This window comes from Etheostoma spectabile, chromosome 22, assembly GCF_008692095.1.
Source record: "Etheostoma spectabile isolate EspeVRDwgs_2016 chromosome 22, UIUC_Espe_1.0, whole genome shotgun sequence".
Lineage (NCBI taxonomy): Eukaryota > Metazoa > Chordata > Actinopteri > Perciformes > Percidae > Etheostoma > Etheostoma spectabile.
The window spans coordinates 2827667-2845634 of NC_045754.1; the positions used below are offsets into that span (position 1 = coordinate 2827667).

At 44.6% G+C, this 17968-nt stretch overlaps 1 protein-coding gene across 1 annotated transcript in view; it reads right to left on the reverse strand.

Moving 5' to 3' along the window:
• The window catches only part of svila (supervillin a), an 83255-nt gene that overhangs the window by 17992 nt on the left and 47295 nt on the right, over nucleotides 1-17968 (reverse strand). The window contains 10 exon segments of the mRNA XM_032504387.1: nucleotides 319-455; nucleotides 2834-2989; nucleotides 3749-3921; nucleotides 4627-4804; nucleotides 7900-7986; nucleotides 8449-8475; nucleotides 9553-9636; nucleotides 12147-12312; nucleotides 12979-13035; nucleotides 13831-13911. Of these exon segments, the coding sequence (XP_032360278.1) occupies nucleotides 319-455; nucleotides 2834-2989; nucleotides 3749-3921; nucleotides 4627-4804; nucleotides 7900-7986; nucleotides 8449-8475; nucleotides 9553-9636; nucleotides 12147-12312; nucleotides 12979-13035; nucleotides 13831-13911 (1146 nt within the window).

Here is a 17968-nt window from a genome sequence, read left to right on the forward strand (position 1 = left end):
AACCAATCACAGGTCATCTTACAGTCCAGGCTTTGAACAATAGCCTTGTTTTGTGTCTGTTTCCTGCAACCGACAGCCAGGACACAAACAGACAGACAGGAGATGCACACAGATAGGAGACGCACACAGACACAGACACACAAACACACACACCTCTTCCTGTGCCACCGTTGCTTCCTCCCGGAGCTGTGTTTACATCCTGCACGTGTAGACTGCCCCACACAACATCACCCATCACACATTGCAACCCATAGTGACTGGTCCCTTTTAAGCATTTATTTTATTGGGTTATTTATAGTACTCAAAAGCCAGACTCACCTTGTTCTTCTCAATGACGTTGGCAAACTCTCCATTCCAGACGAAGCAGTTGTGTGGCGTGATGAGCAGGAAACAATCGCCGCTGTTCAGGGAGGACGCTCGGGGCTCCACCAGCCTGGTCTGCACGTGCCGTCGGCCTGGTGTTACACAGGCAGGAAAAAAAACCACAACACACAAGATAGGTGGCTTATCAGTGACAGCTCTAATTGTCACTGTCAGCATGCTTAGATTACTATATTGGGGGTGTTGAGGCAAGCCAGTGTGCTAATCATCACCATTTGATCCTGGTCATGTATCTGCCTTGTTCCTATACTGAATGTGGATACTGTTGATGTGTAAGTGCACTAATGTCTTGTTGCTTCCTGTCGCTCTGCGTGGCTTCTTCAAGAAGGTTAAATCGTTGCTCTAGCTGTCTTTATGGTGTCTTATTGACTTTTGTCTGTGAAGTTTAACCTGTACCGTAGTACTGTTTGCAATCTACATTCAATCATAAATGTGTCCAACTCTAGGGTTCTAGGGGCCTCAGTGAATCACTTCAGGTAATCCGTGCAGAAGCTATTCTAACGCACCACTCAACACTGTCAGGCTGGGACAGCTAACCTCCTAACAAAGCGGTAACCCTGGAGAGGTGGATTTGCCATGGATTACAGACAGTGGGGTTTTGAGGAGAGGATCAGTCCAGGATAGTGTGAGGTGACCTGGGGAGAATGATTTAGAGCCACAGCTGTCACCAACAGACACGTGGAGGAGGTGCAAAGACACCGAAATAGACCAACTCTCATATCCCAGGTTAGATATCCTCTGGAAAGAACGCTCCAAAGCTTTTGTGTAAGACTATTTGTGTTTTCATACACTCAAACAACTAAACAGTAACTGTAACTGGTGCTAAAAATACAGCCTCACTGGCTCTATATTTCACAGATATGTCTTCACAAAACAATCCTTTGATTTCTGAGGACTACGATTAACTGGTCCTCAGAAGATCTGGCAATGCCAGACTAGATGCATTTTGCTGAGCAACAAAAAAACAAAACAAATAAAAGTTAACTTAAAGTGATCGTTTGGAGTAATTTCACCCTAGGGTCCTTTACATCATGACCTCAAGCCAAACTAACCCCCCAGAAGCTTTTTTCACCTGGGTCAAACATTGGGCGATTTAGCATTATCAGCTGGTTAGCTTAGCACAGGCGCTAAGGGAACCAACTGTGTATCTCGTAAATTACCCCACTAATAATGCCCAAAATAATACCGAACTTCTACAATAGTACAAATAGGTTCTGTACTCATAAAACGATGGATTGGAAAGTTTGTAAGTACATCAGGAGTTTATTTAAATAACACTTGCCTGCTGGCTTCTGCTCTCTGCTGCTACTGCTACCGGCAGTAAGACGAGGGCTAAGGGACGACTACAAATTACAACACGAAGAGAGATACAACAAACATATTCATTAATTTAACTTATGTTTTAAAAGTAAGTGCTGTAGTACAACTAGCAGGAGACAAGTTATAATTGAGGTAAGTTTGGAGAAAATAATCCTATTTAATCCTTAAATTAATAAGTATAATTGTTTTTATCTCTTTTCAGTGTTGTAATTTGTAGATGTAGACGTCTGGGGGAGTTGTTTGGCTCGGGTTTGTTCAGCGCCATCATCAGGTAAAATTTGTAATTTTTACACTACTTTGGTATTCACCAAAATATCTTCAAAAGTCATGAAACAACACAATTACCTAAGATAGTGAAGATGGTAAAAATTATACTTGCTTAACGTCAGCATGGTAGCATTTAGCTCAAAGCCCTGCTGTGCCTAACTACAGCCTCACAGAGCTGCTAACACGGCTGCAGACTCTTACCCAACACCCATAATACCATCCTGTTTAGTATGCCAGAAAAAGATTAAGGATGTCCCGATAAAGAGTATGTCAAATGCAGTATGCCAAACATACCAGGATGTCCCACAGTCTCACATTTTTGCAGTATGCAAGTCAGCATGCTTTTCTGGATATTCTGACCCACAATTCTTTGCGCAGCATATATAAGCAAAAGGGTCGGCCTTTAAGGTGCAATGTGAGGAACTGTATGCATACGGAATGCAACAGAATGTACATTGTAAGGGAAGCTGCAGTATGTACTAAAAGTAAAAAGAAATAATGTGATTTGGAACTCAGCATTAATAACCGTTTCCTTTGACAGAGAGAGCAGCCGAAGCTAACTGAACCTACTACAAGGCCAGACTTAGTATGACACGTTCATTTTTGTGAATCATGGTCCCATTGATTTTAAAACAGCTGATAACGCAGAACATGAAACCATTCCCGGCACTGTCTTTGCCGCGTCACCCTCCCCAGCTATGAACTTTTGTCCAAATATGGCCATTTCTGGCTCCAAAATACCAAGATGGCGAAGTCCAAAATACAAGCGGCAGTCTGCAGACCAATGGGTGACATCACTGATGCTACGTTCGTTATTGTTTTACTGTCTATGGCGCAGCCAAAGCGGTCTGTTCACTCAACTGACCTTTGACCTGTAAGAGCATGAGCTTCTTGTAAGGCACGGCGCTGTTGTTGGACATCTGCTCCGAGATGTTGACGCTGCGCAGGTTGACGTTGCTGAAGTTCTCCTTGCTGGCCAGACCAGCCAGAGCCACATCCGAGAAACCAGAGTTCTTATTCACTGCAGTGAACACAACAGAAGAAACAGACACAACATTTAATCGGTATTTAATCATTTCGCTCCTTAACGCAAACAGACAACAGTTACAGTGTAAATGACCTTTCAAGCCCGACGAGCATCGTCTCTACATGAGTGCAACAAATACAGAACACTCCAAAGACAGTTTAAGTGTTTTTATCATGGTCAGAGGAGGTGAAGGAGGGAGCTATGGGAGTAGCATGACATTGACTTTATGGCACTGCTCTGCACAATGAGAGGAAACTGACTGCAACCCCAAGCGTAGGTCAGCACAAGTCAGCACAACAATTTATAGACTGCCTAATATCAGTGAGGGTACTTTTTTTTTTTTAACAGTGGATAGTTTCAAACAATGGGTGTCCACAGATGGACACATCTTTTTGCTAATATTTTAAAGAAGAGAAAAAAACGACATTTATTGCACTTGGGGATACAACTCAGGTGGTTTCATAAAGAAATTAGAGATGTTTGTCATTGCACTGCTGGAGGGGCACATCTATAAAGCCCATGCTTTTCTCACATGTCTAACAACTTTTTACAACACTACACTGTCTGACATAAAAGGTCATTGCATCTGGTTTTGCCTTGCTTAATACTGGACTGAATCAATTTAAAACAAAATTGTTTCCATCAGTCACTTAGACACAAAACATATATTAAGACTTTTTGACAAAGAAACCTGTCATGTTGTATGATGTATAGTGTTTTGATCTCATGCTTTTTCTAGCTCATCATACTCACTCTTCTCAGCCTTCATCCTCTTGCTCTCCAGCAGGCCGATGTTGAGCCTCTGCTCTGTGTACTCGTGTCTGATGTCCTCCCTGGCAGCCAGCATCTTCAGAGGGTTCCGAGATGATTGGACGTTGCGCGTCGGGCGCACCGCCCGCCTGTGTTGCACCATATCCGAGGTCAGCCTGAGGAGAGATCAGAGGTGGAGGGACATAGTTAACCAGTATAAATGTATAAATGCCAACACCACATCGCTCTTCAGCACAAAGCGTCTAAGGAGCCCTCCAGGAAGTTCAGGTAGTACTACAAAAAGGGCGAACACACTATATAGTGCAATATTTACGTGACAGGGAACGGTTTAAAACACAGCTAAAATACTAAGATGGCGACGGAAAAAGATGCAAACTCCTGGCTTCTAAGCGGCAGTCCAAAAGGCAATGGGTGACGTCGCTGATGCCCATTATTGTTTTAGGGTCTATTGTGCAGGTGCACCTGTCTGTGTACGGTTGGAGCGGCCTGTTCACTCAACTGACCTTTGACCTGTAAGAGCAAGGAGCTTCTTGTAAGGCACGGCTTTCCCCACAATTTTCCTATTTTCTAGTATAGACATCCAATCTGGAAAACCGTTTAACATTTTTTTTTCAAACATCGCCACCCTAGCCATCTTATTAAGCTAGTCTGGACCCAGCATCTTAAGTGCTTATCCATTCCATTTAGGATTGACCCATCTCCCAAAACTGAATGAAACCTGGGTCCCTGCAATTAGACATAGGTTATCATGTATCCCAGTCCAAAATTCCTGGACCATATCACAGGACAATAAGTAATGGGCCATCCTCTGTCTGTCAGGGTTCCTGTTGAAAACGTGACCTGTGGCACTGAGAGTTTACCTTGGCACCTGGGGATCGAAGATGGCGTCAAAGTCGTCGTCTATCTCCACCTTGTTGGTGGTGGAGGGGAGCTCCTCCACGTGGCGGTAGAATTTGGAAAAAGTTTCATCTTCGAGGCTCATCACTTCCTTTACCTTCTTCTGTGTAACGGTGATGGTTGCTTCTGGCAGTCCAGACACTGAGGAGGTACAGGATCACACAATATCCACAAGTCATTGAAGTTACTACAACACACTGCCAAAGCCTGCGCAAGCATCACTGCACTTGTGTTTTTCCAAATGAACATGTGCTTGTTTATTGCTTATTTATTTATTGAGAAATGCCAAATTAAGATTATAAAAATTTAAATAATGGCATTTTACTTCTATTCATGCAACCTCCGGATTTGTATTTATCAAACCCCATTTTTTAAAACTATTTATGATATGATTGTATCCTCCAGACTAGCGAAAAAAATACTTGGTATAAATCCTGGTAAAATTAGAATAATAATAGTAAAATTATCATTCCCTCCAATATTGTCAATTATATCACAATATCAGTCAAAATAAACAAGAGTTTTTCTCATATCTGCAGCCCGAATATCTTTTTATTTAGATATACATTTATAATATGTTTCTACTTCTTTAAGTATATTTAGACAGTAGAGATGCAACAGGAAGCTAGAGGGGGAATAATGTGCTACAAAAGTCCTCAGCAAGAACTGAACCAGAGCTGATGTGATCATACTGTAGTGTATGCTAAGCATTAGGACTGGGACGACCTATGCTTTTGTCCTGATTTGATTCTTTCACGATACATGGCGATTCACTATGTATGCCGAATTTCATTTATTACGATTCGATGGTATTGAGTATTGGAATTTTCTTTTTCCTTCTTCAACAACAGCCAACTGTTGAATAATACTGTGATTAGGACATGTTTGATATGTTGGTATTATTCAGGTTTTAGAGGCAGTCTTTAGACATGTATACAGCACATTTGGAATATGCAACTCAATTGGTTTTTATTACCGCAGTTAACGACCAGCTTTTGGCCTCTTGCATGACTCCAGCTTACGGTCAGCTCTGTGCATTGCTATGGTTTCTGTACACAAACCAACCAGCCAACAATTTGCAAGGCTGCAGACCCGATGAGGAAAAACAGAGCTACTTTTACACATTATTACAGATTTGGATATCAACTGATTTTGAACGATGACTGAGCATGAACAGTTGCATACAGTCAGTGAATCTTTCGTCAGTCACAAGCATTTTAACAGAAAACAGCCACTAAATATGAATCCGATTGCACTTCACACTCATGCATATAGATGGGAACATTATCATGCATATAGATGGTTTATATTATATTAGGCTTTGATGAATAATAGAAGTCACACGGCAACATCAGCCACATTAGTTTTGAAGATATTTGTGGTTTTTGGGTGATGATGATGATGATGAACATTGCATTCGGTGCAACACCAAACAACAAAAGGGAATCCACCTTCGATATCAGACATCTCCTCCAGGTCTTTTGAAATAGAAGCAAAGGCAATCAATTACAACTAGCTGTGACCCAGAATCTACTTATGTAAAAGTATCATCGGGAAAATGAACTTAAAGTAAAACTACTCAAGCCAGAAAAATCCTCACATTTTAAAAAGTGGAAAGGATACAAACAGATCTGTCAATCAACTAAGTGTTTAATCGGCAAATTATTTCAGCTTTGACTTGTAGGCCGTTATATTGTTCAGTAGTTTAAAATAAACTGCATGTTTTGCAAAGTAACAAGTAACTAAAGCTGTCAGATGAATGTAGTGAAGAAAAGCACAAGTACCCTACAGTACGTATATAAATGTACTTAAGTTATAATACCACCATTGCACACCGTTTTAAGGTTTATTAAGCTGATTTATTGTATTTGTGCATAAAAGATAAGATAATTACAATCATTTTAATAAAGTGCATTGAATCTCCCTTTGTGCATTTACAGTATAATGTAGTGCTGCTGCAGCATTTACGGTGTTGCATCTGCATTTAATTCAGATTTATTGGAAGTGACACAGAAACCAAAGGTGTGAGCTAGCAGGACTGCTGTCTGAGTTCTACGTAAAAGGACTTATTCTAACACAAGGCCAACATGTTAATCTGCCATTACATTTATGTAACAAGGTGCATGTGTAAAAAGGGGCTCTACTAAATCACACTAGCTGTTACCACTTGTGACTACAAGTGTCACCAAATCAACCATAGTCATGCACTGCCACCCCTTCCTCCACAGCGCTGCAAAGGAGGGTCTGGTTGGTCCCCACAGCATTCCGGGTCAGGAAAAAAAACACGCTCCGTCTTTATTGGCAATACTTTAAACCAATCACAACTGTCTTGGGCAGTGCTAAGCGCCAGGCGGAGCAAAGGTATAAGACAATTTGATTGGCGGTTCCAGCTCGGAGGGTGTTTCCCAAATCGACCAGAGTTTAAAATGCCAACGCAAAGAAAGTGGAAAGTGGACATCCAGCCAAAAATGAGAGACTTCCGTTGGAACCTCTGGCGGCACCGGAACAATCCCGCAAATGAAACGTCGTCATTATAGACTAAATCAGCTACAACCCAACTGTTACAAACCATGACTTAAAGTAGCAAATAATAAATTCATGCATTATCTGTCTGAGAAATTGCAACAATGATTGATTTTCTCATCTCAAATGAATGAATGAATGAATGAATTATAGTGAACTAGGCAGAGATACTGCATTTAATTCATTACGTTTTGTCTCCATTATACATCTGATCGATTGTATGGTAGGGCACTGTTCAAAAATTGTCGATACCAGTACCAAGACCGTCACTTCAATACCGTTCTTAAACAATACTTTTTTCGATACCAATTTTATTAAATAAAGAAGTGACTATGTGAGCCTGTCTTTTGTAACTTGTAAAGAGTTCTTCCTGCCTGCCTCTACGATGTGTGACATACCACAGCCAATCACAGACATTATTAGATCTTGGTAGAAAAATGCTGCGTGCTTATTGGCTCGCTGCTTAAAGAGATTTACTCCTTAGGCATTGAAATAAGGTATTCAATGACGAGGCATTTTTCGATACTCAATACTTTAGAGGCAATTTGGTATGCAAGTATTGAATTTAGTACCAAGCCCTATTGTATGGTTATAATGTGAGAACAGTATTTTCATGGGAAAATGTGAAAGGCCTGATTTGGAACTCAGTGACGGAGTAAGGAGCCAAGCAGAGGCCTGATGAACTTGTAGACAGCATGCCGAACAAGACTGACCTTTATTGTTGATCTTGCCGAGGAAGGACTCCAGTTTGTCCAGCTTCATGTCTGACTCCAGGGTCAGGTCTGGTATGGCCTTGATCTCTGTGCACACACGCACACACAGCTGTTAGAGCCATACATTTACTGTAAAATAATAGCGGAGATACCATCTCTGTACAGGCAGGATGTCGGAGGTTCTGTTGTTGAGAGTCACACTTGACCATTGACCACCATGACCATTGACCACCATTGATGCTGATTTTGAACGATGACTGAGCATGAACAGGTGCATACAGTGACAGTGAAGTTATCTGAACACCTCTATTGTCAGTCACAAGCATTCTAACAGAGAACAGCCACTAAATATGAATCCCATTGCACTTCAAATTCATGCATATAGATGGTAACATTATCCCATGGTTTTATATTCTATTAGGCTTTGATGACCTAATAGAAGTCCCACAGCAACATCAGCCACATTAGTTTTGATGATATTTGTGGTTTTTGGGTGATGATGATGAACATTGCATTCGGTGCAACACCAAAAAACAAAGGGGAAAACACCTTCGATATCAGACATCTCCTCCAGGTCTTTTGAAAGAGAAGCAAAGACAATAAATTACAACGAGCTGTGTCCCAGAATCATTTTAAACAACGGTACATTAACTGTAAGCTAAGAATCTGGAATCATCCAAGTTCAACGCAACAAGTAAATTAACTGTATCCAGAATTTGTTCTGGCGACTGTGTGCCTGGTGACAGGTAAAGATGTAACAAAGTCATGTCGTTAATCTTTCCTTTGTCTTCTGGTCAAATTTGACCCATTTTCAAAGATTTTATTTCAGAAATATGGGTTTCTTTCAACATAACACTCCAAAAATAACCCGGATGGTTCCATTCAACATTCTTCACAAGTAAAAGTAATGATCAGTTCACAATTTACGTTGAATTTTGGTTGTTTTATTCAACCAATGTTTTTTTTTTTTAAATTATTTCAAAAAAGTATCCTGACTGAACTTTGACATTTGTAATTATCCATCAACACCCTGAGCTTAACTATTAGTCAAATGAATTATTATTACTGCTTCTTTAACTTATAATTTCATGTAAATGAGGTCTGCAATTAACCATGAAATCCAAGAATAAGTGTAAAACTCTGTGTTAGTAGTGTATATACTGGTAGTTTGGGGAAAAAAGCATTAAAAAAAATTAGGAGTGGACGGATTATGGGCCCTGGTCAATTATCGGCCAGTTTTTTGGCAGTTTGCAGATTATCTGTATCTGCGTTTTATTAGCCTGATAACCAATAAAGTGAATGAATTAAAAAGTATTCTACTTTGGCTCGGCTACAGCTCTGTGTCTGTCCCTCTGTTACGCCCTCCCACAACACCATCTGACTCTCTTTTACTGGGTATTATGTTGAAAGTTTCTCATTATTCTCATTATTAAATAATTGCTTAAAGCAACAAAGTTTTGTGTTGGCGTTTGTAACATTCCAAAGACTTCATTTTGAATTAAAGATTTTCATTTTCACTGTAAATAAAAAATAGTATTGTCGATCCCTTGACAAAAAGCAACAAGAACGATAGGAACAGGAACAGGTAACCAATGGATACAAGAGTGTAGTGAAAAGCAAGCATGGAGGAACAACAACAACAATTTGACTGACCTTCCTGTGGTTTGGAGATTGCAAGGCTGCTGTTCTTGGGTTTGGAGGACACTGTAGACTGGAGGGCGGAGGCGGAGGCCAACCCTGTTGTATGAACACAAAAGTATGGCAGGTATGAACATCCAACATCCCAAAACGCATGGCATGGTTACTGTGATGTACGTCCGCTATGGAATTTATGGAAAAACCAAACTTTATACCATACATGGGTCAATGATGTATAAGGACTTTCAACAGGCCTTAAAAAAAAGTAATGTGGTGCGGCTGTGAATAATCCTAAAATAAAGTCATTTCTTAACAATGCTTAACTATTTGTAAGTTCTCAGTAATTCAATGTGTTAAGAAAAGTACTTGCATTTCTTTTGTTTTTCACATTTTCAACCACTCCGGCGGAAAATGTAGGCGTTGCGTCACTGACCCACATACCATCATTTCCCACTTTAATTTAGCTGAGTCTTTAAGTTGGTTTGTGGGCTTACGTAGAAATTGACAGGTGTGGGTGACATCTGCTTTATAAAAGAGGAATAATAGGCAGCAATAGTTTAGGGGATCTTTATGTTGCAATCACTGGAACTAATGCTAACAACACTGATCTAAAAAGGCAGCCAAAGATACAGAGGCACTGTCAAAAGTTTTGTGTTTCAACCCAAGGCTCTGGGGTCCCTTAAAGGTCCAATGTGTGGGAATTTCTCCCATCTAGTGTTGAGATCTATATCGTAATCAACTCTCTCGCACCACGCAGTTCAAAGTACGTATTACAGCTACGGTGGCCTTCTCTTGCTCTTTTCCATATCCCTTTTCTTTTTCTTGGCCAAGTAGAAGACTCCTGTTCCCTAAAGTTTGGATTTTGAAACGTGTGGTCCTCCATGTTTCCTTCTTTAAACTAGCCGGGCCGGGAAGCTACGATACCCATTACCAGCACCTGTGAGTTTATCATGTGACAGCGAAAACTCAAAAAACAGAAAGGCTGACGTATAGCACATGCATGAATATGGAGCGTCTACCCCAGTTCATGCAAATGGTAATGTAAAATTTCAAGCCATTAGGAATAGATGGTGGTGGTAAATATTCATGAAAAAGATGTTTGTGAACGGGCAACACTGATTTTGGGTGGCTGTGGCTCAGTGGTAGGGCGGTTGCCTGCTAGTCGGAAGGTTGGTGGTTCAATCCCTGGCCCTGCAGTCCCATGTTCGAAGTGTCCTTGGGCAAGACACTGAACCCTGCTGCGCCATCGAAGTGTGAATGTGTGTGAGTGTTTATCTGATGAGCAGGTGGCACCTTGTATGGCAGCCTCGGCCACAGTGTATGAATGTGTGTGAATGGTGAATGTATCCTGTAGATGTAAAAGCGCTTTGAGCAGTTGTTTAGACTAGAAAAGCGCTATACAAATACAGGACCTTGTACACTGAGCCTTTAAGTTTTTTTTTTTTTTTAAATGAACTTAAAATTCCTCCAGCCTATTATTGTCTGAGTTTCCAACTATGTCTAAATAACCGTGAAGATTAGGCAAATCCGTCTGCTGACGTATTAAAAAGCGACATGACGAGACAGGGGCTGCTGGTGGTTGCAGGGGTGAACACACTTAGCAGCCGGCAGTTCAGTATGCCGCCTTGTGGTTCTGCGTTTTAGAAACAATCAGAAATATTGTTTTATTTCTCTTACAACAGCTCCGCCACCTCTTTTTCTCTCGCTTGCTTGCCCGAGACACACGTTGGCAGCAAATGCAGTTCAGTGTGGTTGCAGGCTCTCACAAATCTCTCTCTTTTTTTGTCTGTCTTTTACAAAAAATGAGTCTGGTAGCCAGAAGCAAATCCTTTGAAAAATAAAACTTTACTTGTAATGCTATCAAACAAACAGAAAAATTCTCCCATTGCCCTAAAATGTTCATTAATCAATATGAAAGTGCTTCCATGTTTTATGAATGAAGCGGTAGGCGGGTAGCAGCAGCCACACTGTGTGTTTGACCAATCAGCAACGTTCATCCCCGCAAACCCCACCCTGATGGTTCCTGTGCTTTCACAAAGTATTACCCTCCGATCCGAGACTTATTACTTGGGGGTAAATAGGGCCTGGAAACTGTCCCCAGAACTTTATTTAGACGCCGGTCCCTGTGGCCGAAATGCAATGAGTTCCTCAGAAGGTCACCTGATTCCAGTGGGATGTTCCTGAGGTCGAAATGCGGCTTAAGATGCATGTGAGGCTGACTGAGGCAAGCATTTCTGATGCTTTTCCTTGCTATGCTGTACACACATCAGCTATAATCTGGCCAAACCTACCAAACCCCCCTCCCTCCTCTGGCTGAGCCTGAAGCTAACAGGGAACAATTCCAACCAGAAAATCATTTTGTGCCTGAGCAGAGTTCTCTGAGCAGCCACTCTGGCCTGGTGTGTCTGGGCCTAAATGGAGAGGCATTTCCCCATAGCTGCTTATCGCTAAGGGGGCTATATAGGATTTAGGGCCGAGCCCTGAAACTGAACTGCGGACTTAACTCTCTGTGGTGAACAGACTTGAGTGTAGTACAGCATGTGAGCATATGCTTCTGAGAGATGGAGAAGGACTGCAGAGAAAATGTGTGTGTTCACTTTCCCTCTGACCTTTCTTCACCATGCGGGCAGCCACAGTGAACTGGGTGGAGTCATTGGCGGCTCCGTGGCCTTTCATCTTCCAGGCCTCCTCTTGGGCTACTATCAGCTCTTTCCTCTCCTGGATGGACATGTGAGCCTCCATCCCCTGGCAATCCATCTCAGCCTCAGCTATTCTCTAGGAAAAGAGAGACAGGAGGAGAGAGAAGTTACTCCTGATGGACAGAAAGCCACCTCAGGGTACAACACTGTAATATATCATCAGTTTGTGATGTTTGATGCAGTCCAGCTGCCATTGTCTGACTATAACTGTATCCAAAACAGTACTTTTTGTTAGGCTTTTTCTAGAAAGACTGTGGAACTTGAACAGTAGTACAAAAAAGAAATGAAACTATCTTACATTGCAATTTGCTGTTTGTGACAAATGTTTAAATGTGGTATTTTCCTTTAAGAGCAGGCCAAAGTCACAAACAGACAAAGTAGGAGGGACACCAAACAGGACTGATTCATACACAGGAAGCATATTAATGGCCTGCATCACATTAAAAGCAAGCTGTTTAACAACATCCACAGGGAAAGGATTGATTTTCTTTACTTTGAACATTACTTAGAAATGTTTTAGTGCCACCATAATGTAAACATGAAAGAAATCATTGTTAAAGTGAAGACAAAGAACAATAGCAGAAAGTGTCCTTTAGTGACCAATGATAACATAACTCATTTGGTGCCAATTTTGATTTGAGTGTGTGTGTGTGTGAGTGTCTGTCTCTGCTACTAGCCACCAGGGAGGGCGGAGCTGGGGGATTTGCCAGAGCACTGTATATATAGCACTGTATTGGGTCACCTTCCGTCTCCAGGGGTGTTTCTCATCCACTTGCATGGGTCTGGGAGATCTTGTGGTCTTCAAAACCAGAGCGATGGATGAAGAAGGTAAGAAAGGATGAGGATTTAGAGATAAGGATAAAAAAATAAAAAGGTTGTCCAAGCTCTGCACAAGTGTGAGACGCTACCGGACGTGCCATGCTGACTTTATAGTCAAAGAGACAAAGCTTTGGGACGTGGATATCTAGTGTCATAAAAGAAGAGCAGGTTGGCTGTAAACAACTGAACCTAATGTGCACATGCCCCAACTGTTCTGCCAGCATGGTTGAGGCTGAGTGAGGGGACTTGACAGATTGGGGGTCAGAGCATGTGAGCGGAGTGGGGCAGTGAGAATTTCTGCAGTTTGCTCAAGGAGCTGATCATTCCCTTCATTCTCCCGCTTAAAGTCACTCCCGGTCACTACAGGTCAACGCAGATTTCCCCCTCGCTCCACTCAAAAAAAGAAAAAAAAAAAAGCTGTGTGGTATTTATCAGATGAACTGCGTCAAACGCTTAATGCCCGTAGCTCCGCCAGCAAAAAGTCAGCTGGATGGTGTTGGCATGGAAAGGAGAAGCAGCGGCGATCGTCTGCATGTACTGTGCTGCAGTAACACACAGAGTCTGAGACAGGCTCGGAAATGCCACGAATTCATGAAGTGAGTGGCACCGGAGATAAATGTAGAGGGGGAGATAAGGCAACGCTCCAACATTTAAAAAATCCGCTCTGAGCTCCATCCAAAATCCCCCCCGCTCGCTCCACTCACATGCTCTGTTTGGGGGGTGAAAGGGTTTGCAAAGAGCAAGCTATGCACATGACAAGAGCAAAATTTCCTACCTGGTTGGCGGACTCGTCAGAGGATGGAGTACGGATCGCAGGCTCAGGAGGAGGAGAAAAAGTAGAGGGAAAGACCGGTTCCTATACAGACAGTCATGGGAAGAAGAAATAGTACATAAAAAGGGGCACATCTGAAGATTTTACACATGAGGATCAATTTACTAGCCTTGGTCAATGCTGGGCAGCCCATAAAACATCATCATGACCCATAATGAGGGTTGTCAGACATTAGACAGGGTTATCTTGAATTGAGCTTGAAGATAATTCATAACAGAAAGCCTATGGAATGAACAAGGTGTTAAGACAGAGGTGGGCAATGCATTTTGGGACTTAAAACTAATATCAAGAACAGCTCCCCCCCCCCCCCCCCCCCCCCCCCCCCCCCCATAACATTGCCAAAATCAGGCACATCCCATTTCAAAATGATGCAGAAAATCTAGTCCATGCATTGATTACTTCAGGGCTGGACTACTGTAATTCCTTACTATCTGATGCTCAATAAGTCCCTTAAGACTCCACAGCTAATCCAGAACGCTGCAGCGCGTGTTCTGACAAGAACTACAAAAAGAGAACATATTTCTCCTGTATTAGCTTCTCTGCTTTGGCTTCCTGTAAAATCCAGGATTGAATTTAAAATCCTTCTCATGACCTACAAAGCTCTTTAAAGGTCAGGCATCATCATATCTTAACTCACTTCATTTTTATTCATAGTATCAATTCATAACAAGAGTTATTGCAAGACACTTAACAGACCTCTCCGGGGAACCATCACCTTATCGTGGTGGAGAGGTTTGTGTGTCCCTATGAACCCGAGGGCTGTGTTGTCTGGAGCTTTGTGCTCCTGGTAGGGTCTCCCATGGCAAAGTGGTCTCAGGTGAGGGGCCAGACGAAGAATGGTTCAAAAACCCTATGAGCCTCTCCGGGGAACCATCACCTTATCGTGGTGGAGAGGTTTGTGTGTCCCTATGAACCTGAGGGCTGTGTTGTCTGGAGCTTTGTGCTCCTGGTAGGGTCTCCCATGGCAAAGTGGTCTCAGGTGAGGGGCCAGACGAAGAATGGTTCAAAAACCCTATGAGAGACCGAGGAAGAGAGGGAGTGACCCTGCCCGGAGGAGGCCCGGGGCCCCCGTCTGGAGCCAGGCCCAGACGGCGGGCTCGTCAGCGAGCGCCTGGTGGCCGGGTTTGCCACGGAGCCCGGTCGGGCACAGCCCGAAGAGCTACGTGGCACCCTCATCTCCATCCCATGGGCTCACCACCTGTGGGAGGAACCGCTGGGGTCGTTGCGCTGCCACATGGGTGGCGGCGAAGGTCAGGGGCCTCGACGGACCAGACCCGGCGGCAGAGGCTGGCTCTGGGGACGTGAACGTCCCCTCTCTGTGGGGGAAGGAGCCGGAACTTGTGCGGGAGTGGGAGCGTTACCAGTTAGATCTGGTGGGGCTTACCTCTACGCACAGTCCTCGGTTCTGGAACCGTTCTCCTGGATAGGGGTTGGACTCTGTCCTACTCCGGAGTTGCCCAGGGTGTGAGGCGCCGGGCGGGTGTGGGGATACTCACAAGCCCCCGGCTGAGCGCCGCTGCGTTGGAGTTTACCCCGGTGGACGAAGGGTCGCCTCCCTACGCCTGTGGGTGATGGGGGGAAAACTATGACTGTTGTTTGTGCATATGCCCAAACAGGAGTTCAGAGTATCGGCGCCTTCTTGGAGACCTTGAATGGAGTCCTGTATGGGGCTCCAGTAGGGACTCCATAGTTCTGCTGGGGACTTCAACGCACACTTGGGCAATGATGGAGATACTTGGAAGGCGTGATTGGGAGGAACGGCCTCCCTGATCTGAATCAGATGGTTGTCTGTTGTTGGACTTCTGTGCTAGTCATGAATTGTCCATAACAAACACCATGTTCGACATAGGGATGCTCATAAGTGTACGTGGTACCAGAGCACCCTAGCCAAAGGTCATGATCGATTTTATAATCGTTCATCTGATCTGAGCCGTATGTTTTTGGACACTCGGGTGAAGAGAGGGGCAGAGCTGTCAACTGATCACCATCTGGTGGTGAGTTGGGTCAGGGGGTGGGGAGGACTCTGGACAGACCTGTAAGCCCAAACGCGTAGTGCGGGTAAATTGGGAACGTCTGGAGGAGGCCCCTGTCCGACGGACTTTCAACTCACACCGTCCGGCGGACTTTTTCGTGCATCCCTGTGAGGCTGGGGGCATTGAACCTGAGTGGACATGTTCAAGTTTCCATTGCTGAAGCTGCGGCGGGGAGCTGTGGTCTTAGGGTCTGTAGGTGCTTCAAGGGGCGTAAGTAACCCACGAACACCCTGGTGGACACCGGTGTCAGGGAGCCGTCCGACTGAAGAAGGAGTCCTTCCGGATATGTTATCCCAGAGACTCCGGACTCAGTTGCAAGGTACCGACGGGCCCGAAGGCTGCAGCCTCTGCCGTGGCAGAGGCAAGCAGCGGGTGTGGGAGAAGTTCGGAGAAGACATGGAGAAGACTTTCGGTCGCACCAAGGTGCTTCTGGAAAACCTTCGCCACCTCAGAGGGGGAAGCGGGGACTCATCCAAGCTGTATACAGTAAAGGGTGGGGCGTTGTTGACCCAACTGGGGGGTAAAAGACGGTGGAAAGGGGGCACTTTGAGGAAAATCCTAAACCCCGCTGACCGTCCTCTGTGGGGGAGGCAGATCTGGAGGATGAAAGGGGGGTTAAACGTCAATTTCCCCCGGTGGAGGGCGCTGAAAGGGGTCAAACAAATCCACGCGGCAAAACCCCAGGGGTTTATGGAAACCTTTCCCGAAATGCTGAAGGGTCTTTGGGGTGGAGGGGGGGTTTTGGTTGACACGCCCTTCAAAAATTGCGTGGAATTTTGGGGGCAGTGCCGAAGGGGTTTGGGAGCCCGGGGTGGTTTCCCCCCTTCAAAAAAAAAAGGGGGGCCAGAGGGGGTGTTCCAATTACAGGGGGATCACACTTCTCCGCCTCCCTTGGGAAAGTCTACTCCAAGTGCTTTGGGAAAAGGGGGTTCGGCCCCTAGGCCCCCCGGATTGAAGAGGGAAAAATGGGGGATTTTTGTCTTTTTAAAAACGGACCTATCTTTCTTTTCGCAAGGGTCCTGGGGGATTAAAGCCCAACCTTTTACAGTGTTTTTTTTGGGTCTTGGAAGGCTTTGACCGGGTCCCCCCGGGAAAACTGTTGGGGGTGCTGCGGGAGTTTTGGATTTAGGGGGCCCCCTTTTCAGGGCCATCCAATCTCTGATTAAACCCAAAACGAGAGCTGTGTCCCCGGGGTTTTCGGGGGTAAATCGACTCGTTCCCCGGTAAAGGGGTTTGGGGGTCCGCCAGGGCTGCGTTTGTCCCCATCCGTTTTTTAATATTTATTTACAGGGTATCCCAGGCCCGTGGGGCGGGGGGGGGTTCAGTTCGTTTGGCTTAGGATCCATCGCTGCTTTTTTTCAGATGAGTGGTTTCCCGATGGCATCATGGTCGTTACCTTCAGGGCCCCCTTGGGTCGGTTTCCCCAAGCCAGTGTGAACGGGGGGAGAAAAGGTCAGCAAACCCCTAAATCTTGGGCCCCTGGGTTTTCACAGGAAACCCATGGAGTACTTTTTTTCGGGTAGGGAGTGGAGTCCTACCCCAATGAAGGGGGTTTAAGCCCCGGGGGGCTTGTTTTGCGAGTGGGGGGGCATGGAGCGTGAGATTGGTCGGAAAAATTTTGAAAACTGGTGCGGGTTTTTTCATTTTGTTTATTCCGCACCGTTGTTACCAAAAAGGCTTTAGCCAAGGGAAAAACTTTTCGATCTACCGGGGGAATTTTTTCTTTTCCCACCCTCACCTTTGGGCCTGAAGGCTGGGTCCTGCCGAAAAAACGGGTCCGGGGGACAAAAACGGCCCCAAAAGGGTTTTCCTTAGGAGGGTGGCTGGCGTTTTTCCCTTAGAAGGGTAGAACTCAGTCCTCCGAGGGAGCTCGGGTAGAGCCGCTGCTCCTTTTGTGTTGAAAAAAGCCGTTTAGGTTTTCGGGGGGATTGGTAAGATGCCCCCTGGCCCTCCCTAGGGGGGTGTTTTTAGGGACGTCCGCTGGGGGGAGGGCCCCGGGAAACCTGACGGGGGGAGAATTTTTAAACTCCAACCGGGCCCGGGAAGCC